Source organism: Coenobita brevimanus, chromosome 60 (assembly GCF_032717465.1).
Source record: "Coenobita brevimanus isolate Jiangsu-jjx chromosome 60, ASM3271746v2, whole genome shotgun sequence".
In the NCBI taxonomy this organism is placed as follows: Eukaryota; Metazoa; Arthropoda; class Malacostraca; order Decapoda; family Coenobitidae; genus Coenobita; species Coenobita brevimanus.
This window is the reverse complement of record NC_137013.1, coordinates 2,336,589-2,364,428: the sequence shown is the minus strand read 5'-3', so window position 1 is coordinate 2,364,428 and position 27,840 is coordinate 2,336,589. Positions and strand designations below refer to the sequence as shown.

The window sequence follows — 27,840 nt, the reverse complement described above, 5'->3', positions numbered from 1 at the left end:
AAGGTACTTGCAAGTAAAAGATAATAAAAATTGCTTCTGTACTTCCCAGTGTTTAAGATGCATCACATAGGAAGGCAAGCTCTGTCTCATGTTAGGAAAAAAATAAATAAATAAATAAAAAACCCTAGACAATATACATAATATATACATAATACTGATAAAACTGGGTGGCCAAATGACATGGAGGTGATTTGTTTGTGGCCACCCCCAACAGGATTAAGGCACTTGACTATAGAGAGATAGACTAAATCACAGAGAACGTAGGAACACTAAATAGACAGATAACAAAAATACTGTTATCAAGAGACAAACGTAGTTATTAAGAGAAAGGACAGCACCAGAAGAGTGGAGATATCTGCACTGCTTAGCGGAAGTGTGGGATGTAGCTACATTAAGGTTCAAAAGTTTGCCTACTACTCCTCTCCATCTTCCTCAGCCCTCTTCCTTGACACCATAGGTTAGATAAATTTGACTTGCTGCTTTATTTAAGAATATTAGCCAGCAAAAGGAAGTGAAAAGCAGAAATGTAATAATTTCAGGTGAACTTTTATCTCAGCCGGCAACTTGACAGAACAGACTATGATATTGTCAGCATTTGACAAAGATCACTGTGGAACTGTCTGTCTATCTATCTATTGCCAGATGCCTTAATCCCGTAAGGGTTGGCCACAAACAAATTGCCTCCATGTCGCCCTGTCCCCCGTCATTTCACTGCCCTGCTCTCAGCTAATGTAACCCTCTCTTATATACCTCTCCACTTCATCCCTTCATCTCATCCTTGGCAGATTGAGTAGTATGGAGAGCCACCATTAGGTGACAAGGCCAACGCATGCAAGCATGTTGGAGCCTTCAAAAACGAAAATGAACCTACTGTACAGTGTGTAAGACTATCAGTCTGACAGAGCTATGTGTTCTGAACACTATACCAGCAGTTGTTTTGATGTTGCTATGCTAACCACTGTACCAATTATAATTTTTATTGTTACAGTGTGGTCAGCATTGAGGTGTGTGTGAGGCAGGATGGAGGGTGGTGTTGTGGGCAGTGTACCACCTGTGGCCCCTCCCACTGTGAAGCTCAAGTGGGCTGAGCACCTCACCACCTCATGGCTGGCTGAAGACTGCCAGTCCATCGCCCTCAGGGACACCACGCTCCTCCTCTATGACCGCCTTCTTGAGAATAAGGTTTGTGGCAGGGAATTTACTTTGTTTATTTTGTAATTTTATGTATGGTAAGTACTTGCTAAAAGTTGCTCTTTCGATATTCATTTTTGCTATGAAGTCCTCAGTTATTTACAGGTACAGTAGAACCTCAGTCCTCGAACACAATCCGTTCTGGAAGGCTGTTCCAGGACCGAATTGGTCAAGGACCAAACTAATTTTCCCCATAAGAAATAATGTAAATCATTTTAATCCGTTCCAAGACCCCAGATGCTTACCTATTTACGTTTCAGCAGTGGTACCAGTGCTTTCCTTTATGAGGTGACTGTATATTTCTCTTGCCTTTTCACAAATTATATACTCTCTAACACTGTCTCCTGCTAACTGTTTCTCATTGATGAAGATAAGCAATAATTTTTCCACTTCTTCAATTATTTTCCGCACTACTTTCCTCTTTTCACTGCCAGTAGCCGTACTGGATGAACTTGCTTTCTTTGGAGCCATTATTAGGGGCTAATACTGCACTGAATCAAGAAAAATGTGAAGCACAGCAGGACAACCACGTTGATAAACAACAAAGGTGGACGCGTGACTGTCGGTCGGCCAGCTTCCCTTCGTTCGGCTACCTTCAGGTTGGTCAAGGTCCAATATTTCGGTCGACCTCTGGAGCAAAAATTTCTTGAATTTTTTGGTTGAGGTCCGATTTGTTCGATATGTGAGACATTCGAGGACCGAGGTTCCACTGTATAGACATCTTGCCCTTGCTTTGTGACTACTTTGTTGAGAGTAAAGGTCATGCAGATGGTTATGCCTATGAGGTAGAACCAGGATTGTGTAGGCTTGAACGTGTTAGTTCATGTTGGCTCATTTCGTTAGCCAGGTTATTGATAGTTTTCCCTGTCATGCTTTTTCTTTCTTTGCTTCTGAATTCTACACCACCCAATTCTTAGTTGGGAAAAAGAAGGATGTTAATAATGGAACAGGCACGCAGATTCTTTAGTCTGATAATTATGTGGCTTTAGATACAGTAAATCCTCATTGTAAATCAGCATAATAACTCTTTTTTGTCTGTAAATTTCTCAGTAAGTTACAGACACAGTGCTTCTGCTTCCTGGCTGCCATCCAAAGAATAAAGTTTGTGAATCAAGTGCCCAGATTCTTTATTTACTACCCCGTTGCATATAGCTTAAACACAAATGTTCTCTCCCTGGAAATGCAGCGGCTCAGTTGTTAGGGTACTTATCTCAGTGATGAGTGCTCCATGAGTGTAGGGTTCAAACCTCAACTATGGCAAACTATTAAAGTGGATGCTGGTAGTGTGTCCTTTCATATGTCTGTACAGTATGTTTGCACCCTGTCAATACTGCCAGTGACATGCAGTAATTCCTCATTTAACATGCTTCTACTTAACATGTTTTTCACAATGAAACTGATTATTAACCCTCTAAAGGGCGGTCAAAGTTCCCGAATGTCCGCTAAGGAAAGAGCGATTGATGTTCCGGAACGCATTCCTATTCTACGAGCCTGTTATATGAAACAAATGGGAGATATGGCAACAGTGCCTGTTAGGACATGAGTATATCTCATGACACTGTCTTAAGTCACTTCCACTTGATGCAAGTGGCCACAAACAACAGAAGAGGTGTGTTGTGTGCAAGAATTCAGAGACACCCATGTAAACGCAGAGATGTGACTACCTGGTGCCTTGAGTGTGGTGTGCGTCTCTGTATCAATTGCTTTGCAGACTACCACACACTAAAGACATATTAGTGTGAACAGTTGTAATATACAGTTGTACATAATATTTTCATACGTAAAATTATAACTGTAGAGATGTAAGATAAAAAAAAGTTTTACATCATAATATAGTGTGTAGTGTTCAAAGTGCACCATGAAGAGACAGAACTTTACATAATGTAAAAATAATATATTTTAGGCTGCAGTTACAAATAAGAGCAGAAAACAAGACTCTCTACTCACCTACTCTTGGTGGCCTGACACTGAGAGTGACCTTGACGTCCCACCACCCCTCTTACTCACTTTTCATCACCACCCAGCCCACGTGCAGTTTGAAGAGAATAACATCAAATTCTTTGTTTTTTCAGCTATTCTGATCTATTTATGCATGTTTTGCCTGATTTCATAGCACTTTTTTTTTTTTATATATATAAAATAATCTGTCCCACACGGATGGAAACTTAGAAAGTAGCCCGCTGTTTAAGGGTTAAGACAAGAATTCTCTTCACCTAACACACCATTGATCATTAGTGAGCAGTCAGGATGTGCAATGAAGGGTCATAATTGAAACAGTCCACACAAACATTTATCTCAGTATACAAGATATTACTTCCTTCATTAAACTACGTATGGAACCCAGTACATATTGTAGTTACAGATACAAGGTCTGTTCAGAAAGTATCCGACCTCATTTTTTTCCCCCCCTCACCAACCAGTTCAAGAATTAGGGCGGGGTTTTGTGTAGTGCGGTGCAGGACCTTTGTGTGCATGCTTGCTTAATTCCAGTTGCCACGAGTGACTCATTGGCTGTCAGTCAGCCTGCATTCATGGTCATGCACTTTATGTTCGTCACATTCCTGGGCTCATCACGATGACTGAAAAAGTCAAACATCGTTACTGCATCAAATTTTGTCAAAAACTAGGTGATACCCAAGTTGAAACTATTAGAAAGATCCAGCAAGTTTTTGGGAATGAAGCCATGGGGGTAACGCAGATAAAGGAGTCATACAATCACTTCAAAAATGGCCGAATGTCAGGTGAGAGCGATCCATGTCCTTTGAGACCATCAACAAGCAGGAGTGCTGAAAATGTGAAGAAAGTCTGCGATTTGATCATGGGAGATTGTCAGTTGACTGTCAGAGAAAATTGCTAATGTAATTGGTATCAGCGATAAATCAGCACACAAAATTTTAATGGATGATTTGGGCATGTCAAGAGTTGCTGCCAAGTTCGTTCCAAAGCTCCTTTCACGTGAACAACAAGCTCTGCAGATGAACGTTGCTCAAGACATGTTGGAGTGTGCAAATGGCGATCCAGACTTTCTGGAGACTGCTATCACTGGAGATGAGACTTTGGTGTATGGGTATGACCCAGAAACCAAAGCACGGTTGTCCCAGCAAAAGCATACGAGGTCTGTCTATCTATCTATCTATCTATTGCAAGGCGCCTCAATCCTGTTTGGGGTGGCCACAAACAAATCACCTCCACGTCACCCTGTCCCCCACCATTTCACTGCCCTGCTCCCAACTCACACCCCCCTCTCTCATATACCTCTCCACCCCATCCCTCCATCTCATCCTCGGCCTCCCCCTCCCTCTTCCCCCCTCCACCTCACTCACATACACTCTCTTCATCAGTCTCTCACCCTCCATCCTCTCCACATGGCCAAACCACCTCAGTGTGTTCCTCATAACGCTTCCTGTCACATCCACACCACAATGCTCCTTTATATCCTTATTCGTCAGCCTGTCTCTCCATGTGACTCCACAGGCTCCTCTTAAATAACTCATTTCCACTGCTCTCACTCTTGACTTGTGTCCTTCCAACAACGTCCAAGCTTCACTTCCATATGTTAGAGTTGGTATCACAATACTGTCATGTAGTAACTTTTTCACTTCCATGCTCACTTCCCTGTTTCTTATCACTGCTTTCAAAGAACCAGCAACCTTTCTTCCATGCTGTACCCTTTCAAGCAATTCACCCTCCAAACCTCCATCCTTACTCATCACACTACTAAAGTACTTAAACGTACTCACATTTTCCAATTCCTCACCATCCAACCTCACTGTACATTCACTGACTTTACCTCTCTCAAAGACCATCACTTTACTCTTCCCTACGTTCACCTTTAGATTCCGTTTCTTACACACTTTCCCAAACTCATTCACCAAGCCTTGCAGCTCCCCCTTCATCTTCACTCAACAACACAGTATCATCTGCAAACAACAGTACAGGGAGTTTCCAAACACTATCCTCTCTCACCAGGGCCACTCCAACATCCACTACCCTACCTTGTACCTCTTTTATTACCCCATCCATGTACAGATTGAACAACCATGGAGACATGACACATCCCTGTTTCAATCCAACCTTCAAAGAGAAAAATTCACTTAGTTCACCATCCACATGCACAGCAGCCTTAACACCATCATACATACTCTTCACAGCATTCAACAACTTCCCATCTACTCCATATATTCTTAATACTTTCCACAATCCTTGTCTATCCACCCTGTCATATGCTTTCTCCAAATCCATGAAAGCCTCATACAACTTCTTTCCCTTCTCTAGAAACTTTTCCACAAAAGATCTAAGAATGAATATCTGATCTACACAACCTCTTCCCTTCCTAAAGCCTCCCTGTTCTTCTCCAACTAATTTCTCTGTTCTTTCTCTAACTCTGTCAATAAGTATCCTACCATACACTTTTCCTAATATACTAAGAAGACAAATGCCCCTATGATTACCACACACTTCTTTTTCCCTTTTTCCTTTGTACAAGGGAATAATTATACCTGACTTCCAATCCTCCGGGACTCTACCTTCCTCCCAGGCCAATCTGCACATCTTCCACATCCATTGTACTTCTATCTCTCCCCCATGCTTCAGCATTTCGCCACACACTCCATCAATTCCTGGGGCTTTCCCCAATTTAACTTTCTTTATTGCTTCCACAACTTCTATCCTACTGATTCTTTCTGTCTTCTCACCTCCCTCCTTCTCCCAGCCATCCCCCAGCCACTTATACTCGCATTACTTCCATCCTGTATGTTCAACAATTCCTTAAAGTGTTCTCTCCATCTGCTCACTTTTTCTCCCTTCTCCACTAGTAATCTACCATTTTTATCTTTCACTCCCCTACTAACCTCACTTCCACCCTGTCTTACTCTCTTCACCTCTTTCCAGAACATTTTCTTACAGTCCCTCCACTTTACACTCAAATACGAGGTCACCTCAGCCAAAAAAAGCATGACAAGTCCAGAGCAAGATGAATGTATGTCGACAGTTTTTTACCGTTATCGTGGTGTTGTGCGTCATGAATACACACTAGAAGGTCAGACTGTTAACAGACATTACTCCCTTGACATCTGTCATCTTTGTAATGCAGTTCAGCAGAAGAGACCAGACCTTTGGGAAGCAGTAAGTTGGATGCTGCACCATGACAATGCCTCTGCCCATTCTTCACAACTGATTCAGGAATTTTCGGCCAAGCACAACATCCCGCAAGTCTGGCAGGCTCCCCACTCACCACACATGGCTTCGTGTGACTTTGGTTAATCCCCAAGCTCAAAACTCCGCAGAAGGTTTCCCGATTGGAGACGAAAGGAGAGGTCATGACAAATGCAACGAAGCACCTCCAAGAGATACTGAAAACTGGCTTTGAAAAATGTTTCAGGGAGTGGAAAGAACACTGGGCAATGTGTCAAGTCAGAAGGGGCCTACTTTGAGGGGGATTAGTATCCAAGCTCAAAAGGTTAGCTATTAATTTTTTTTAGTGCCAAAGGTCAGATGCTTTCTCGACAGACCTTGTACATCGTCATAATCATATTTTCGTACTTACATGCATCCATATGTGGTAGGTGGGGGCACTCACCATCCACTCACTTGATGTAGTGCTGCTGTCAGATGTCTGCCCTTTCCTCTCCTCCATCCTTCATTCCTTTCATCCTCTTCTGTTTTTCTTTCCTTCATTCTTTCCTTGTCCTTCTCCCTCCAATTGACTTCATGCTCCCTCTTCTGTCTTTCTTTCCTTCATTCTTTCCTCTTCCTTCTGCCTGTGGGTGACTCTATACTGAGTGACAAGCCAAATGGTTTCCTGTACACCAGGAAACCATTTACTAAGGTGTGTGGTAACCGTATAACCAAATTTTGGCGCCTGGTGGTTTAGTGGGTAATTATTGTGCTCCAATCGGATTGAGCCTGTGAAGGTTTGTATCCAGGGGGTGGTGGGGGTTTATTGCTCACATAATGCCACTCAGGGATGAGTGAGGCTGGTCACTGTCATCTGAAATGTCAGGACAAACTTGCCTAGCCCTGGGCTCCTACACTCATGGGGCAATGTAGGATTGGATGATGGCTGGCTGGATATGCATCCATGAATATGATGGTATAATACTTGAAAAAGAAAATATTCCTTGCTGGAAGACAGTCCACAGTTAAAGGGGCTTTCACTTGGTAGGTTTAAGGAATACATCTACAGTGTTATGTAAAGAATTATAGTACTGACCCAGACACGGAAAAACATATCCATTACAACACTACTTTCACGTGCATCATTCCTCCTACAGACACCACTTCCCCATCAGCACAGAGATGGATTAATTCTGGGATGCCTTCATTTGGTGGCAGTGATATAACTACAGTAGGTGGCTCTACTGCTTGGTTATATAAACATCCTTCAGTACCTCTTGTATCCCTTGAATGGAGAGTGGTGGACAGCATAAGAGCAGCTTCAGCTTCAGTTTGCTTGGTCCACTGTCAGATGATCCTGGAGTCAGAACAACAAAATCAGCAACAGCTACTCTCATTTAGAGGAGAAAGTCTGGCCTTGCAGTGGACCTGATATGGACTGATCCAGATATTAATACAATTCCCTCTCCCTATTCATACCTGAAGAGTGTCAGAGTCAGTTCAAGTCTGTTGCATCTGCCCAGCAAATAGCTTTTCCAAATGTGGGTCACTTCTTCCAGTATGGAGTTGGCTACAGCCATTTTGTTTTTCTCTACAGAAATATTCATATCAGTTTTTTGTACTACCATTTTCCAAATAAATACTATTGCTTTCCCAATATTGGTGAATAACATTGTGCCTGTTGGAGAGAGACAAACCAAGAGTGAGAGCAGTGGATATAATTTATATGAGAGGAGCATGTCGAGTTAATGTGGAGTTATATGAGAGGAGCATGTTGAGTTAATGTGGAGTTAACACGGTGGGACAGAGAGATGAATGAGGAAGTGAAGTAGCGTTGTGGTGTTGATGTGGATGTGATTGAGAGTATCAAGAGAAATATTTGGATAGTTTGGCTATGTGTCGAGGATAGTGTTTGTGAGTGATGTAGAAAGGGTACGGGTGAGGTGGATACCAAGGACGAGTTGGAGCGATGGAGTGGAGATAAATACGAGAGAACATAGTACCGGTATGTGTCGGAGGGAGGACAGCCAAGTGACAGAGGAAAGGGTGACATAGAGGTGATTGTTTGTGGTTATCTCTATTGGGATTAAGATGTCTAGCAGTAGATAGTTAAATTAAGAGATGTGAATGTAGTTCTCCACTGTGGGTCTGATTACTTTCATTTTATTTTACCGTATTCATATTCTTTACGGACAGGTCGGGGTTAAGCAGCAACAACAATATCAACATCAAAAACAAGATTAAGAATAGCAAGTGTATTTATTTCTCTTTCCTTGCTTTCTGGACCCAGGCTCACCCCATCCCTTGTGTAGAAATAGTAGTCAATGATGATGGTGATGATGATGTTGAATTTTAAATTACATTTTTCCAGGAGGTGGTGGTGGTGGCAGGCCCAGGTTGTGTGGTGAGGGGTGGACCACAACTTCCAGACTATGAACCAGAGCCACCATCACCCCAAGACCAACTCAGCCATGTCAACGCTCTCCTCGCTGCTCAGGCTGCACTTGCCAGGTTAGGAGGGGTAGCAGGAAGATGAAAGGCAGCTATAACTGTAAGACGGGAAATGTCATCATTACTTTGAGATGAAAGGTGAAAGTGACTGGTTATTGTGAGAGGGAGAGAAGTTGACTGTGCTGGAGGTAAGGTGACAGTGAACTGTGATTGTGAGTGAGGTAAGATTAAAGTGAGCAGTGACAATGAGAGTGGCAAGGGGAAAATGAGTGGCAGTTGCGAGAGAGATAGGGGTTTTTAGGGCAACAAAATCCATTTATGAGGGTAGTAGAGGTACTTCATGTGTCAGGGTGAGAAAGAACCTCATTGATCCTTTTAGAATTAAAGCAGGTGTAAGACTGATGTGTTCAGTTTACAGTATATACATGAATGAAGTAGTCAAAAAGTTGAGAATGAGGACAGTGGGTAAGGGAGCAAAACCGAAGCTAAATGGTAATGAGTGGAGCCTCAGAACCTGTTTGTATGTTGGTGATGCTGTTTTGATGGCTGAAAGTGAGAGTGACTTGCAGTAAGTAGACAGTATTGTAGATAGAGTCTGCACAAGAAGAACATTAATAGTGAAAGTGAAGAAAAGTAAGATAATTGTATGTGAAAGGGAAGAGATTGACAATAAATTTTAGCAGGCAGTTGAGTGAAGAAAAAGGGGAGCTGCAAAGCTTGGTGGATGAGTTTCGGAGTGTGTGTAGGAAACAGAATCTAAAGGTGAATGTAGGGAAGAGTAAAGTGATGGTCTTTGAGAGAGGTGAAGTCAGTGAAGGTACAGTGAGGTTGGATGGTGAGGAAATGGAAAATGTGAGTACGTTTAAGTACGTGGGGAGTGTGATGAGTAAGGATGGAAGTTTGGAGTGTGAAGTGCTTGAAAGGGTACAACAAGGAAGAAAGGTTGCTGGTTCCTAGAAAACAGTGATAAGAAACAGGGAAGTGAGCATGGAAGTGAAAAAGTTACTACATGACAGTATTGTGATACCAACTCTAAAGTATGGAAGTGAAGCTTGGATGTTGTTGAAAGGACACAAGTCAATAGTGAGAGCAGTGGAAATGAGTTATTTAAGAGGAGCCTGTGGAGTCACATGGAGAGACAGGCTGACAAATGAGGATATAAAGGAGAATTGTGGTGTGGATGTGGATATGATAGGAAGCATTAGGAGGAACACACTGAGGTGGTTTGGCCATGCAGAGAGGATGGAGGATGCGAGACTGACGAGGAGAGTGTATGTGAGTGAGGTGGAGGGTGGGAGAGGGAGGGGGAGACCGAGGATGAGATGGAGAGATGGAGTGGAGAGGTATATGAGAGAGGGGGATGTGAATTGGGAGCAGGGCAGTGAAACGGCGGGGGACAGGGCGACGTGGAGGCAGTTTGATTGTGGCCACCCCATATGGGATTGAGGCGTCTGGCAGTGGATAGATAGAGAAAGGGTAGAGGGAAGAAACACAGTGATTTACAAGGTTCAGATGGGAGGTGAGATAATTGAGGAGGTTTTAAGTATATGGGAGCTGTACTGTATAATGTAAATATGGTAAAATGGAGGGTGAGGTTAAAGAGCGATCACATCAGGGGAGAACAGTAATTGGGATGTTCCCTTGTATTCTGAAGCATAGATGAGTTAGCATTGAGGTTAAGAGAGTCGTTTTACTGCCAACACTCTTGTATTGGAGTGAAACCTGGGCAGTGAGTTATAGAGGACTCTTTAGGTTGCAGACTGATGAAATGGCCATTCTTAATACAGCTGCAGGCACAGTGAGGAAGGAGGGTGTAAAAAAGGGAAATGTATTGGCACTTTGGGGGGAGGCGGTAGCTCAGTTGGTAGAGAGTTGGCCTACAGTCCTAACGGACCCGGGTTCAAATCCCGCTGGGGCAGGGAATAGTTTAAGGATTTGAATTAAGGAAAATCAGACTTTATTCATTTACCAGAAGACCCGCCGACATGTCGTAAAAATACCCCCGCTAATACCAATACACCAGTCCTGTATAAGACAGCCTTAGCATGTATTCAGTATGGACGGTGGGTGTTAGCGCCGAAGTGGTGACATGTAGAGGTGTACGGTATGTAGGAGGACTACTGGGCCTTGAAAGCAGGCTGTGAAGCCTTTGCCCAGAGTCGGTCACATAAAAAAAAAAAAAAAAAAAAAAAAAAATACGCAATGGAAGAAATACATGTAGGATTGAGGTATAGTGTTGCAGATTGGATAAAAAGAATTACTTTAAGATGGTATGGATATTAATGGAGAATGCACATGGATAGGGTGCCAAAGAAAGTGTGTGAAAGAGATATGGAGGACAGTGTTAACGGAGGCAAACCTTTTGTGATGTGGAAGAAGAGTGGAACAGTACACTGAAGAAAGACTGGGAAAAGGAAGAAGAGTGTTTAAGAGAATGAGAAAGATGTGTGAGGATAAGGTGGCCTGGAGGTGCTTCTGTAACTGCCATCCTGTCTGGGAGTTCCTAGGAAGGAGCAAGGCATCAGAGATGATGATGATGGTGATAGTGATGGTGATGGGAAAAGTAAGATAGGATGACAGGTAGTAGAGCAAAAGGAAGACAAGGTAGGGCATATGAAAGATGTAGAGCCACAGTGTTTTCTTATCCTACCTTTCTGCTGTAGGAAGTAAGTTGCATAGTGATGAAAATCTGTCTTAGAGTGGATGAAATGTAGTACATCTGACTAAAATAACCACTTACGTTCTGATTATAATAGACCCTTATTTTATATTGTCTTTTATATACTTTGTTGTAGTTAAATCCACAGTAAATTACAGAAAATATTATCTGCAGTTATAGTTTTGTTACTACCGTTGAAGCTGAATTGCCAGTTTCCCCCAATTTATGGGACTGGTTGTATGGAAAAAGTGGTGATATTTTGGAACACATCCTTGGCATTCAAAGAGAACACTGTATTGTTCTTGTACCAACAGATCCACAGCAGCCCAGCCTCGGTTCTCTGCACTGCTACACAAGCGACTGATTGTGTTGCAGCGCATCTACCATGCTCTCTCTCGCACCTTCCACCACCAGCCACCCAGGGACCGGGACCGGGTATGTCTTGTTGTTTCACCACTTAATTTACCTAGATCGTCTGATTTTATATAACACTTTCATTTACAGACACAGCCATTGCTACATACAGGAGTTTGCTTATTCTTTTCTAACTCTACAGTGTGTACTCCAAGCCATCCTTCAGACCTATACTCATGTGTGAAATATGGGAGGGGGCTCACTTCTCCAGTAATAGAAAGTGGTGTTCCTGTGCCCTACAATTCAGTTATCCTTCAAGACCCATTAAGCATGGTTTGACTGTGTATAGTACAACATTCTACCAGAACAAAATGTGTGTATGCTGGTCCCTACAGTGCATATATGCATATATTTATAATGTACTGGGTATAGACAACAGAGAGCAAGAGTTGTTGTTGTTGAGTAACCCTGGTCTGTCTGGCTGAGCAGACACGTAACTGCACACAAGTAACTGCCCTTGGACGGCCATCGCGTACAGTGAATCAGTGTTCACTTGCAGTAGACAGCGCTTCACTGTGACAACGCATGGGGAAGTGTGTGGAGGTTTGATTCCTGGATGAGTGCCACATTTGCATCTCTCTGCCAACACATGCAAGCATGTTGGAGCCTTTAAAAACGAAAACGAAAACGAAACAGCCCATTTAACAGGGGTATGATAGTAGGCTTCACATTCCCCAGTTACGGGACATCCTCTTTTTACAACGAAGATGCATTTTAAAAGATCCATTTTATAACGATTTATCATGTATTGAGTCGGTTATAACATGGGTTCAGTGGGGATATGTCATTGGCCAAGGGTCACCCACCCAGCAGAGTAAAAACAATTTTCCAGTTCACCTGTACTGCATGTTATTTCTCGTAACTGCACTTCACTCGCTGCTTACCACCAAAAATAAGTGAAAAAACAAGTTTCCATCCCACCTAAACTGGTTGTTTTTCACTTCACAGCATTTCACTTGCTGCTTGTACTCAGCATAACACTATTGTTCCATCACTGAGACTGACACACCCAGTAGTGAGTTGTGCAAATGCCATCTTGGAACTGACAAATGACTGTAGACTTGCATGAGGGTGATCATATAAGTGAAAATCATTTATGAATCTGTGAGGCTTCGTATGAGTTCAGTAAATCTGTTTTGTTTTGTTTTGTTACTTTATAAATGTTCGATCATGGGCATCAGCCTTGGTCACCTAATGTCAGCATTTCATGCTGCTCAATCTCTGGCAGTCTCTCTATTCAGTCCCATGTCCCTGAGGTCATAGTTAACCCTTTAACCACGGGCATTGTTTTGCCCCGACTGGCCTCTCCCACGGGGGTTCCAGCCAAAATGTAAACAAACTTTAAACCTTTATAACTCAGCACAGAATAAATCTAGAGTGAAAAATAAGGTACCATTAGAAAGTACTAACCTTCGGCTTTGCAATGATGTAGGTTTCATGATTTCGTTGACTATCACTGGATGGGCAGTGCCATTAGAAGTGAGCGATCTAAAATCACTATTTTTCGCTCATACACCATTACCTTCGCTCACACACCATTACCAAATGCCAACCTCATTCTGATACTAATACAATAAACATATATGAACACTGCGCATATGATAAACACCCACTCTGTGTTCACTGAGGCAGGTAAAAGGCACTGTAATTGCCCGCATTTCATTGCCACATCAGCGGTGTTGTAATCACTATTTTTCACTCACACACCATTACCAAATGCCAACCTCATTCTGATAATAATACTATAAACATATATGAACACTGCACATACGATAAACACCCACTCTGTGTTCACTGAGGCAGGTAAAAGGCACTGTAATTGCCCGCACTTCACTGCCACGTCAGCGGTGTTGTGACTCACACAGCTGGACAAATACTGATGCGTGTTTGGTCAGGGGTGGGGTGGGGGGACCGGGGGGGTGGGAGGAGGGAGGTGGGGGTCAGCTGGAGTGAAAGAACTTAATAGCTACTCTCCCTTGAAACAATTGGCGCACGGAAAAAACGTGCGGTATTCAAAATATTCACAAACATTCGAGAATGACACCCGCGGTTTGGTCCAGTTTTTGCAATGTCATTCGGGATGACACCCGCGGTTAAAGGGTTAAGGACCCTGTCCCAGGTCTTTTTCCCAGTGTTCACACTCCTCACTTTCTGCACCCAGGTGTCATCCCCCATCCTCTCCACATGCCCAGCCCATCTCTCAGACTACTCCTTAGCATCACAATACCAATGCACTCCCTTAGCAGGGAGGCTGCCAGAGATCAAGCAGCATGTAGAATAGCCATTAGGTGACCAAGGCCAATGCATTCAAATATGTTGGAGCCTTTATAAATGAAATGGAAAATTCTGTTGTATATCAAAAAAAAGTCCTAACTTTTTTTGTCATTGTATAAACAATTCATTGCATACCAGTTCATCATGTGATGAGGGTCTGCTGTGTTTGGTTATACGGTTACCCCTTACCATTATACAGGTAAATTGTGTCAGTCTTGTGGCCTAGCTGCTGTGTCCTTTTATGGATAGAATTTTGCATCACCTGTGCAACAGTGGACCAGATCAGGTGAAAATTGTCCGACTAGCATGTATGCTCCTTGCAGAGACTGGATTTCACTCACCACAGTTGAATCAGCAGTGTGTTTGGGGGGGGAGGGACAGAGATGGTGGTGGTGGTGGTGGTGGTAGGGAATTGTCAGGAAAGATTTGGTTTTTATTATTCATCACACAGTAATGCTATAAAATCTTAAAGTTAAATGAGCCCCTTGTTTAAGTGAAGTTTCTGCATTTAAGCTTGTTGCTTGTGCTAAAATTTAATAGATAGAGCTACTGGATAGAACTAGATGTGATATTATTTTGTGACTTTACACTGAGTGACATGGTGATGACAAGGAGCCTACATGTGGTGGAGCTCTCTATCTAGGGTGGGGCAAAGCAGCTGCAGCATCCACCCAGGTGCCAAACCTCCCCATATTTCAGTGTACCTCGCCATGGGGAAGGACCATGTTTCAACCCTGGTAAGTTGCTGTCTACCACAAGGGAGTGCCAGTTCTTTTCATAGTGTACTTTACCTGTAGGAGAGTCCCACAGAAGCAGTCGCTTACCATACTTGCAGTTAATGGACTTCTTGGCTAGAGCAGCAACAACAGTGATAACAATACTGCATTGCAAGCCAGGTGGTTTCCTGTAACCTAGGAAACCATTTATGACATTGGGTGATAACTACTGTACATACCAGGCAACCAACAAATAGATGCCTGATGGTCTAATGGATAAAGGCACTCCAGCTGAATGTGGTCTGTAAAGGGTTAAAATCAAAGGGTGGTTGGGGTTTATTGCACACTTCATGGAACTTGGTAGTCAGCCACTCACCCCAGAATTTTTTTTAAGAATATTAGCAAAGGTCTTCTTAGGTGCCGTTCCATACACATTTACACTCCAAGACCTGTTCCCTCATGACCAAGCCAAATCACTCTAACCCTACACACCACAACACCAATGCAGTTAATTCCCAGGCTAGCCCTCAGCTATTAATTTGCAACTCTGTCATTCATACAAACACTTCATGTCTATCCAGCCATTTTCATCAGTGTATTTGATACTTAGACACCATCCTCCTTTATTGCCAAAGTTTCACTGCCATAAATCATTACATATCCCACACATACAACAAGTTTTCCCTTAGTGGAGGGAAAAGATCCCACATTGTCAGGTGAAGTAACATTTCCCTAAACTTTGTCTACATATACAGTAAAATTTCACTATAATGAACTAATTGGGGCCCAGGCCATCGCGAAAAAAGCGAAATTCCGATAAAAGTGACATCCTGATTTCCCCATGCTAACCCAGAGTTTTTCTGATATATCACATTAGTCCGGATTGCACCAACAGTTTTTAAACTTTTCACTACCATTGCAGTACTGCATTGTATTATACATTTCACAACAATAATAAAATGGTAAAATTTATATAATAATACTGTACTGCATATTGATAAACATGTCTTTTATTTATCTTATTGGGATGAGCATAGCTGAAGTGGTCAGGCAGTCGGACTTTTTCCAGTGTATAAGAATTTAGTCTGGTAGCTCCTTGATTCCAATAAAAGCAAATTCTGATCTGTTGAATTCCATTGTATTTATTGTACTTCTAACTGTACCAGTGGAACAATTGAAGTAGCTTCATCCCCCCCTCCCCCTGCTGTACATACAGATCACATCACTCAGAGTCAGCCATGGAATTTCGCTACACACTCAATAAATACGTGTGCCAACTCTGTCCCAGTGTGTTAACACCTCCCTCCCACTCCATCGTGTCCCAGGTTGATGTAACCTGACAGATTCCCTAGTGGTTTTCAACTCAGTAGATAGGAAAATGTAGTCAGATTGTATGGACATTATCAGTAACAACTAAGGGTGCTCATTCCTATGCCATAACTAAAGCACATTGAATTTCATGTAACCACGGCACAGTATTCAGCTTGTAGGAGTGGCCCATTTCCACCAGATGAAAACAGACTGATTGTAGTGAGGCAGCTAAATACTTCTAGGATCACTATGTGCAGAGACGAATGTCAGGAGAATGGAGAAGCCTTGTAGGTGGGTAGAAGTGGATCATCAAGAAAGGGATGTTGAGTGTGAGAGGAGGAGCAGAGGCTACGTCCGTTGATAAAATGAGAAGTGAATGAAATAAGTTTATGGAAGTGTTGCCTCTTGTGAAAATGGACGAGTTCCTTAATACCTAGGGTAGCTAATTGAAAGAATTCTGGATTTTTTTATGTGAAAGATAGAGCTGAAGTATGGAAGCCTGCAAAACATCGTCCTTTCCTGAAAAAAAAAATTAAATAAAGGAAAGCCAAATCGTTATTCATTTAAGAAGCCTGGGTGCATTATATTTAACTCCTTCAACTGTGGCTAGGATGGCGAAAGTGAGGCCCCTGGTGCAGCAATCCACCCAAAAGTTACCCATTTTCAGTTCAATAATTTTCATATTAATATACAAGATTAAAGAAAAACAATACATGCACACGAACAATAAACCTTTCTGATAAACTTTGATCACTTCAGTGAATGTCTAAATGCTCCAGCGTTACCATAGAGATAAGTGGAATTTTTGGTGTTTTTGTGTGTCGCTGTAGCTGTCCGTCGTCTTCAGTCACCCCCACGATCGCCGACCACCCGTCACTTCACCACCACACATCACTATATGCATCACTTAAGTTTGCACTGTGGTGTCTGTGTCACTTAGCACTTCAGTATCATTATTTTATAGACATTATAAAATAAAATTGTGTTATATTTACAATGAGGGTACAGGGCATTGCGGTTCCCAGGCTGCCGCTTCCGGCCGATAGAGAGGGGCCCGAACCTGGGAGTAGTGCCCCAGGAGGCTGCCCTATCAGTGGGTGTGTAATGGCGGGATAGTTGCAGTGCCAAGGTGCGCTTGGAGGGTGTCCCTGCAGCTGTCCTGGCAGGGTGCCCCGAGGCCACTACCACAGCCACTGGTAAGCTGGTGGGTTGGTGGTCCCAGATCCATTGCCTGGACCTGGGACTGTGCAGTGAGTGGGGCCTGTGCTATGTCTATCCCCCTTTATTAATACTGAAGATGACAAAACAAAATAAATTTCAAAGCAAGCCTGAGGACAGTAAATCACCCAAGGGGATGAGGGTGGGTTCATGGAATGTGGGAAGTTTGAGGGGAAGAGCGGGGGAAGTCGTTGAGGCATTCAGTAGGAGGTGGGTGGATGTGGCTTGTTTGCATGAAGTCTGGTACAGGGGTGGATCAGCCAGAAATATTGTTGGGAAGGACTGTTGCTTTAAGTTGTTTTGGCAGGGAGGGACAGACGGATATGGAGGTGTTGGTGTGATGGTTGCAGAGAAATGGGTGGAATATGTTATGAATGTTTTGAGAGTAAGCAATAGGATATTGGTAGTGAAAATTCTGTTGGGTAGAAAGATAGCTGCGATTATATCGGCATATGCTCCACAGGCAGGATTGGATGAAGCAGAGAAAGATAGATTTTGGGATGATTTAATACGTGTAGTGGATGGTATGCGGGATGATGAGATAGTGATTTTGGAAGGGGACTTAAATGGTCATGTAGATGCAGCAGCACAAGGTTATGAAGGAGTGCATGGGGGATGTGTGTATGGTATAAGGAATGCAGAAGGGGAAAGGATACTCGAGTTTGGGGAGGCAACGGACATGATTGTGTGCAACACATATTTTAGGAAAAAAGACAGTAGGTTAATTACGTATGAGTCTGGGGGAAATAGCAGTCAGATAGATTATTTTCTGGTTAGGAGGGCCGATAGGAGGTTAGTGAGGGATGTTAAAGTTATAGGAAGTGAGGAGTGTGTGCAGCCACACAAACTATTGATTTGTGATATGGTGATATGGTGCTTACACTGCGGGCATGTTTACCAATGTTTTGCGTGTCCCGCGGGGTTATTCGGGCTCCGACAGACTCTCAAAAAATATTTGCCAAAAATCAGTTATTAGTCCTAGATTATTAAAATTACATATGCTTATGGCACATACCTTCAGCTTTCTCCTGGGATGTTTGTTGAGCCTTCGTCGATTACCGTAGGACTTGTGGAGACCTCTGAAGTTGGGTAACGAAGTCTCCACTTTACACTTCCCAACAACCAGTAATATGATTACCACAGCCAGATATTAACACTTTAAACACTATGATTATCAAGTAGTTTGGGATCCATACTCCAAAAAAAAAACACTGTGAAAGCAATGAAAATTACGAGCGCGTATGACCTTCCCACTTGCGCTAGTTCGCTCTTGGTACTCTGTCATTTATTATTCATAAAACCCCTCACACTTTTTATTTCTGTTACTATATAACACTTATATATATCTGGAGTCTTTATCTATAAGTTTCCTTCGGTAGTATTAGTTTATTGTCACTGAAGTCATTCAATTTTTCATTCAGTAAAATACGTAGAGAGCCACGGATTCACTTTCACTGTTATAGCATCAAGTATTTGTACTCATATTCTTATATTACTAATTACCTACATTACTATTTACATTTTCTATTGTATTTTCAATATTTACCCTTCTATTTTACTTACATTATGTTATTCACTGTCACTTTCAGTATGATAAAACTATAATACACTGTACAATCATATGTACTGAACATCCATTGCTTTCACTTGCTATTTACACATTATTTTCACATTACTTTCCTTTCCCACTTGCACTTTTAGAACTGCTTCTGGCTGTGGTAATCAAAGAAGCAGGTAACACAGAGGGGAACCTGGCACTCAGCGCACTGCCAAGAGGTGCGTTTGTGCTCAGGTGTGCGTCGGGTGGTATGTGCACACACCTGGCATCTGCGGATCGTAGCCTTCCTCTTGCCTGTGGCAGGCATTTGCACCAGTCTGTGCCGATCCATGTACGCCCTCTGCTCAAGTCTGTCGGGAAGTGTTATTGGATGGCGCCTTGGAGTTGCTGCTGTCACCCTACCATATCTTTCCAGCAGCTGCTGAACACAAGTCCTGGCGAACAACCTCAGGGAGAAGGACTTGGGTGACTTGACCATCTTGTACAGGATGAAGGCGTTCAGCATCGTCATGTCTATGTGATGCAGAAAAAATTTCCTGTACCACCTAGTATTCTTCCTGAGGCAGTCGATCTCACCAATCATCATGTCGGACTTGTCCACCAGCTGCATGTTGATATTGTAGTCTAACACAGCATCAGGTTTCATCACAGGTTCGCCTGTCCTACAGTCGACCTTCCCACTGTCTGTCATTTCCCCCTTATGTACGGTGGTGAGCATGTGCACGACCCTCTTGTCATGCCACCGTATTGCCAGCATCTTCTCAGACTTGCGTAGGGGCACGTCTCCTCGCTGCGAGGTTCCTGCCCCTGGGAATTTAGGGAAGTGGGCACGATTACTCTTGACAGTGCCGCAGGAGCCAGTGCCGTGCTCTGAAAGGTATTTGGCAAGTTTCGGTGCTGTATAATAGGTGTCTGTATACAGCACATGATTCCCACCAAAATACTTTTCAAGGAGCACTTTCACTACACAGCCTGAGAAGCCAAGGGGGTGTGTTTTATCCAGATCGACAGTGCTGGCTGAATAAATGACGAAGTCAAGGATGTACCCCGTCTTACAGTCGCACAATACAAAGAACTTGGATTCCAAAGCGATGGCGTTTGCTTGGAATGTACTGCACAAACCGAAGACATCCTCTGAACAAAACCAAGGATTAGTCAATGACAACCTTCTGAAAGGGGTGGAAGAATGACATAAACTTATCCTTCATTCTGCTCAGAATCTCCCGGATCTTCCAGAGTGGGTCGGTTTGGGAAGGTACATCGTTGTCGGCAAAGTGCAGGTTTCCCATGATGTTCCGGAAGCGATCTCTGGCCATGTACTTATTGAAGGTGGGTGAGGGTAGTAAGGGGTCCGTGGACCAGTATTCTTCCAACTCATGCTTCTTTGAGTGTGGCATGAGAAGCATGAGGACGAAGAACACATACAGCTCCTTCACTCCCAGCATGGACCACTGTTGCATCTTGGCTGCACTTGTACCACTTGCAGCACGTTGTGATTCATACCTGTTGGTCTCATCACATATGTGCTGCATGACTTCGTCATCTAGGAAGGCCAAAAGGAAGTCCACACACTCAGCATCATCGTCAAGAGTGAAGGCAGGCTGTACTCCTGAGGAACTCTCGTCAAAATCTAAATGTTCTGGGACAAAATCGGACCCTTCCGTCCACGCAAAGGTGTCCAGGATTCCCTGTCGTGGCGGTGTAGGGTGGGTGAGGGTGGAGGGTGGCTGTGAGGGAGATTTACCACGTTCAAGGTCACTCGCACTGACCCTGGGTTGCCGTACAGCACTAGCAGCCCTTACTCTAGTAGCAACTCTACTTTTACGGGTCAGGGATTTACCTCTTCCTCTACGGCCTTCCTTCACTGTTGATGCTGGTGGTGACTCCGACGACGAAGACTCCGGAGATAATTCAGCAGAAGAAGAGGAAGAAATGAGTAAAGTGGGGCTTGGGGAACGGGGAGGTGAATCAACTCGGGACTCATGGCGGGCTGGGTCATGCGGGGCCATTGTTCCGGGGCTAACACGCCGCCTTTCACTCCCTTCCCAAATTCCTTCCCTTGCTGCACTAACGGCTCCTTTCCCTTGGAGCTAGGGATAACTTTGGACACTGAAGCACTCGTACTAGTACTTTCTGGCACGATTTCCTCACCCGGCTCATCACACGAATCCCCCGTAGGGTCAAAATCACTATCGATCATCACCATTGACAATTCCACTAGTTCACGTTCCACTGCAGAGTCTCTTAGTCCTTTCCTGCTTCCCTCACGAGTTTTTCTGGGTGTAGAGGTCACGGGGCCTTTGCAATGGGCGCAGAAGCGGCAGAAATGGCGGGGCGCGAATGCGACATGTTTTGACCACAGCGGAGGACAAGGAACTAAATGCCGTGGCTTATCTGAGAAGGCAAGGGTTGACAGTGACAATGAAGATGACAGCTGCCAACTTTTTCATCATTCATTCATTGCCAGACGCCATGTATCCCGAACGGGGTGGCCAAAGGCTTAGAGTTAATTGTTTTACAGGGAGGGGCACTAATCCTCCACCAACCCCACTTGACACGTAGGGATGCCAACATACATGCTAATAAATTATTGGTAGAAAATCTCGGCAATACATAAAGAAATAGGTAGTTCCAGGTGAATGTAAATGTCACTTAGGCTTCTCCCTTCCTTTCTGATATATATTTTTATTACAGAAATAGATTACAAGGCATAATTCAAAGGGGAAATTACCGTGGTAATGTAGCGAATGAATGCATGTGAGGTGTTGTCAGGTGATAATTAGCCAATTCCTGGTGTATACCACTATCACTTACCGTATTTTTTTTTGGTATATATTATTTTGTATAAGTATAGGGCATAGGGCTTATTTCAATGGATGAAATCTGTGGAAAAATCCGGGGGAGATTTGCTTAGCGCAGCGCGGCCGGGGAGGTGAAAGGACAGGGTAATGGAGGGGAGGTAGGGAGGGGAGTCAGGAAGGGGGGAAAATCGCTAAAATGTCAACAATGGATGGGAGTACAGATGAGATTTGGAGTGCTGACTAGTGTTGGACATTGGCAGTACTGATAGATGATACAAGCCACCACTTGAAAGCCCGGGATAATTCAAAATAACACAGAATCACAAAAGTGATGCCCTGTGGCATGATCCATTGCACCCGAGCGTCACGAAAGTGACGCCCCGCGGTTAAGGGGTTAAAGAACAAGTGATGAAAAAGAGGACTTATGTACCTAGGAGGAAAATATGGAAGCTGAAAAACCAAGTACAGTAATCCCGCATATTTCGCTGTAGTTACGTTCTTGTAACCCCCGCGAAAAGTCAATTCCGCGAATACTCTATTAACAATTGAATCTTGCACTTGTGTCCACCATGCTGCCCATCACACAGTCCATGTCCATACTGATTGTGAGACAATTCGCCGTCAGACAATTCCCCGTCAAAACATGGACGATTCCCCTTCAGAACAATTCGCACCCTGGACGATTCCCCGCCATTCTATAAACATACTAATGAATACTTTTATAAATATACTTATTATTAATTAATCAATACTTTAATAACTATATTTCAGGGGGATCCAGCAAAGTCTATGTTCAGTAGCGTAGGTTCTGGATATTATGTATTAGTTGCACCTTTAGTCAATAATTAACTTGTTTCTTCCTCGCTGTAGTCGCCTTTGAATTATATTCTAGCGTCACCCATAGCTGTCTTCATTAATGAAGGCGAATTGTCTTGTGTTTGTTGTGACTGCGAATTGTCCCGAAACCTCCATACTCATCCCAAAATACCTTCTTACAAGATTGAAAGCACATACTCCATTATGAAGGAAAAACGTAAACACCGTATTGTAATACACAATTATCTACACATTTATTCACAAAACAGTACAAAAAGATGCATTAACTGGTGATAGCAAACACTTGCACTGTCGTTTCTTAGCTTGTCCAGTAACACAATTTTCTCTGCTAAGGTCATAACTTTTCTTGATCGTTTTGTCACTTTGGAGTTCTTACTAATTGTATTATTAGCCTTTGGTGAGGCTGGCTTACATCCTGGGGCCATGTGGAAAGCAAGTGGGAGGCAAGAGGCTCGTATCATAGTGCGGTTACAAGTACACCAGACACGTAAGGCAGTCAGGCGTGGACTGAGGAATGCGGGGCAGGGAGCAGTGTTGCCATATCCAAACAACGAAATTATGCTAGGGCAATGAAAAAATTATGCTAGATTGAGCAAATTTGTTCCAAGTAAAAAATGAATTATGCTAACTTGAAGCTAAATGATAAAATTCTATACATATTCATGCAACATATTAATTATGTATTGTTTACTTTGAAAATATTAAAATGAACCTACATACAGTAAGAGGATAAATATCGGATTTCTGCCCATACTGCTTTTTCCCACGAAACTTACGTTTTTCTGATGGATTTTGATGTGATTCATTCGATTTTGTGCATCATTTCCGTCGGAAATAACCAGATTTTGAGATATGACCCCCCCCATCCCCCTGCAATAATGGGGGATCTTTGGGGAATCGGGGTTTATAGGGAGGGGGGGGAAACACAGAAAATGGTCATTTCCGACTGAAATGAAGCTGAAAATCGAATGAATCATACCAAAATCCATCGGAAAAACCTAGGTTTCATGGGTAAAATACAAAGCTCAAACTTATCCTAACCTAACCGAACCAAACCAAACCGAACCGAACCGAACCTAAAACCTAATCCAACCTAACCTAACCTAACCAAACCTAATCCAACCCAACCAAGCCCAAACTGAAAGTAACCAACTATTAAAACATCTTACCTTATTCCTCTCTCTCTCTCTGTCTCTCTCTCTCTCTCTCTCTCTCTGATTTGTAGCTTTTATAAAATTATTCCAAAAATATTCCATTCCATTCTAAATTATGCTAGAATGATTCTAAAACTTCTAATATGCAAAAAAATATTCCAGACTCGAAAATTTGATCAAAATTATGCTAAAAGAATAAAATTATGCTAGATATGGTAACACTGGCGGAGGGGCTGCGGGAAAGGGACAGAGGGTGGCGTGAGTTTACCGCGCTACAATTGGAAGCTGCAGGAATTTCAAATTTTTTGTTTTCTGTATATTCAAGGATATTTTTGTTGAACTTATTAATGCTAAGAAAATCCGCGAGAGGGCAAAACCGTAGACAAAAAATCCGCAAAAAATGCGGGATTACTGTAGTAAGGGATGCCTTCTATAGCAAGTTGAGGAGAGTGGTGGCTGAACAGGGAGCCATAGACAGAGGCGTTAGTGAACAGTACAGAGCCCTCAAGAACAATTTCTTGAGAGTTACTGATGTAACATGCGGTTGGACAAGAGGACCACCAAGACATAAAGTAACTTGGTGGTGGGATGAGGGTGTAGAAGCTGCAGTTAAGGAGAAAAGAAGGCTTTTCAGGGAATGGAAGAAGGGTGGTAGCGAAGAGGAATATTTGGTTGCCAAGCGGAGGGCTAGAAGAGAGGTATACAGGGCAAAGTCTGAGTCACAGAGACTATTATTTGATTACCTAAATCATGGGGAAAGGAAAAATATGATATTTAGGGTTGCAGGTCAGGTGAAGAGGGATAATCGGGATATTATAGGTGAGCAATGTGTGAAGAATGATGAAGGAAGGGTAGTGGTAAACAGTGAGGATATTAAAGATACATGGAGAGAGCATTATAACCGGTTGTTGAATGAGGAGTTTGACTGGGACAGGGAAGGTTTGGAGCCAGCAGATCCAGTGTCTGGCCCTTGGCCTTTCATTAATGCTGCTACTGTGAGTGAGGCAATAGGCAGGATGAAGGTGGGGAAGGCAGCAGGTGTGTCTGGGTTGACTGCCGAAATGTTGAAGGCCTCAGGCGATATAGGGGTGAGGTTAGTCACTGACCTGATAAATAGGATTATTTATGAGTGTGTTGTCCCAGATGATTGGCTGAAGAGTGTAATTGTAAATGTGTATAAAGGGAAGGGTGATGCCCTGGAAAGAGGAAATTATAGAGGTATAAAGCTTTTAGATCAGATAATGAAGGTAATGGAGAGAGTTTTAGAAGGTATGATTAGAGAAAGAGTGAATATTGATGAGATGCAGTTTGGGTTTATGCCAGGTAGGGGGACCACTGATGCTATATTCATTGTTCAACAGCTTCAGGAAAAATATATTGGTAGGAGAAGGGATCTTTATTTTGTTTTTGTTGATTTGGAACAGGCCTTTGACAGAGTCCCTAGAGAGGTGTTGAAGTGGGCAATGAGAAAGCTTGGCTTGGAGGAGTGGCTGGTTAGAGTGGTTATGGCTATGTATGTGGGTGCTCACACCCAGGTAAGAGTGAATGGAGATTTGAGTGATGAGTTTTCCGTGAATGTTGGTGTGCATCAGGGATCAGTCTTGAGTCCCATGTTGTTTATCATGGTACTTGAAGCCCTTTCACGTGACTTTAGAAACTGACTCCTGTGGGAGTTGTTGTATGCTGATGATTTGGTGTTGATTGCAGAGAACGAAAGGGAGGTGGAGTTAAGGTTTAGGAAGTGGAGAGATGGTATGGGGCACAAGGGCTTAAGGGTAAATGCAGATAAAACAAAAGTGATGATATCTAGGGTTGGTGGCGATACTGTCAAAGACGAAGGAGAGTGGCCATGTGCAGTTTGCCACAAGGGTGTGGGAAGTAATTCCATCCTGTGCGGTGTTTGTGATAAATGGGTGCATAAGAGATGTAGTGGTATCAGAGGTAGACTGCGAGATAATGCTGATTTTATGTGTACGGCGTGTCAGGGTGAGCAGGTGGAGATTGTCAGACGTGAAAGGATTGAACTTGCTGGTGAATCTCTTGAGTGTGTGGAAGAGTTTTGTTATTTGGGAGACATGTTGTGTGCTGGAGATGGGGCTGGAGCTAGCTCTGTGGCTAGGGTGAGAAGTGGTTGGAAGAAGTTCAGGGAGCTCTTGCCTCTCCTGACATTGAGAGGACTCTCCCTACATGCTAAGGGGTCTTTGTATGCAGCATGTGTTAGGAGTGTAATGCTGTATGGTAGTGAGCCCTGGGGAGTGAAGGAGGAAGATATTCGCCGGCTCAGACGTACAGAAATGACAATGATTAGGTGGATGTGCAATGCATCCCTGCGTCCAAGACCTGGAGGGGCTGGGTTAGCGATGGAAGAGTTGAGAGGTAGGATGGGACTGGAGTGTATTGGTGTTGTGATGAGGAGAGGTAGATTGAGATGATCTGGACATGTGGAGAGGATGGGGGATGATAATTGGGTGAGGATGGTGAGAAGTGTTAATATTGGGGGTGGGGTTATGAGGTGTAGACCGAGAAAGACATGGGATGAGGTCATTAAGTGTGACCTCAGGGTTAAGGGACTGAACAGGGAGGCTGCAGTGGATCGTGCAGCATGGAGAGCCGCCATTAGGTGACCAAGGCCGACACATGCAAGCATGTTGGAGCCTTTAAAAATGAAAACGAAAACAAATGAAAAAGTAGTCAGTAATTGTAAATAATGCTAAACTCAACAAAATATATTTATGTAGCATACACCAGACACTTTCATTTTACAAATATTTTATTCACTTTCTCTTACAATTAGTTTCTTTTGCTTACTTACATTTCATGAATCACTTTTCTAGAAGCTGACGGGTGTGAAAGTCATGGTAGTGGTTTCCCAGACATAAGCCAACCTGACACTCTGGGCACCATGTTGTCACTTTCCTTCATACTTGTTCATGCCTGCTAGTGTTCATGCGGACATGGCACAGAATATGCCTAATTTGTGTGAGTGATGCAGTCAGCAGGCAGCTAAAATGAGAACTAGCAACCATAATCATGAGTGGATGAGTACACAAGTTCATGGGGCAGAATACAGGGTGCAACTTTTGAAACAGAATTGTGGATTTTAAAAGGAACGCTTCAGTCTGTCGATAGGCTGTTTCAGAAGGAATGTCATGGTTAAGGGGTTAATGGAGGTTGTAGGCAGAGGAATATACAGAAAGAAGACAGTTTCAGGGTTAATCAGTTGTAAAAAGGGAGACAGTTCCTGAGTTAACCCACTGCATGGGGAAGACAGTTCCAGAGTTGGTCAGTTAGGACTAGGCATCAGTTAGCTCATGCATTTGAACAGAAAGGAGTTGTGTTGCTAGATGGGTACTGCAAGCCAACAAAAATATCATATCATGCAAGAAAATGAAGTACATCGGGTTTTGTCTGTAACTCAGTAATCTGCTAATTGAGTGGAAGCCTCTTTGTTATTGTGCTCCGATTATGTATTTTCCAGTACTTTTTTTTTTTTATTATTGGTACTGTAATGAATTTCCATAAAATACTGTATTTGTTTAAACAGTGTATTACATAAGAATTTTATTACAATGCATTGGCAGTGTCATTTCCAGGCTATTCACTCAGAATATTAGGTACTTTTTTCCTATCATTCCTTTACCTGCCAGTAGAGTATTAGTACCAGTGTTAAATTTATCCCTCCCCCTCCTTGTTTTTTGTTCCATATAATATACAAACAATTTGTCCCCTTAACACTTTGTTAAAGCCTAACTTAGCCAAGTGTATTTCAGCATTTCTGATCTTAACCCTCCTCAGGTAATGTGGGGTCTGTGGGACCCCACGCTATTTTTCTTAGTGTTATTCGTATATTACTATAAGGTCTTGGGATCTGGTTTTCCCTCTACCTTCCTGACTAGTAGACTAGTTTAGGGAGGTGATGGGGTCAGTTCGGGATCTGGCTCTGTTTTCGCGATAAAGGGCCTTTGGGGTCCAGTGGACCCCACTTTACCTAACCTGTGATTATTTTCCCATATATATATCTTCCATACAAATTTTTTTTTTTTTTATGACGTGCTTCTCTTACTGCTTACAGAAACATTGGCCATTACTGTACAGCATGCAATGATAGAACACTGGTGGAACATATCAGTGTTGGTATGGC

The 27,840-nt window shown here is 43.0% G+C and overlaps 1 protein-coding gene across 1 annotated transcript in view; it reads left to right on the top strand.

Moving 5' to 3' along the window:
- Positions 1-998: 998 nt before the first annotated feature.
- The window catches only part of LOC145403091 (putative E3 ubiquitin-protein ligase HERC1), a 597,230-nt gene continuing 570,388 nt past the window's right edge, over positions 999-27,840 (top strand). Inside the window, 4 exon segments of the mRNA XM_080274923.1 lie at positions 999-1,182; positions 8,678-8,817; positions 11,731-11,860; positions 24,164-24,192. Of these exon segments, the coding sequence (XP_080131049.1) occupies positions 1,021-1,182; positions 8,678-8,817; positions 11,731-11,860; positions 24,164-24,192 (461 nt within the window). The 5' untranslated portion in view covers positions 999-1,020.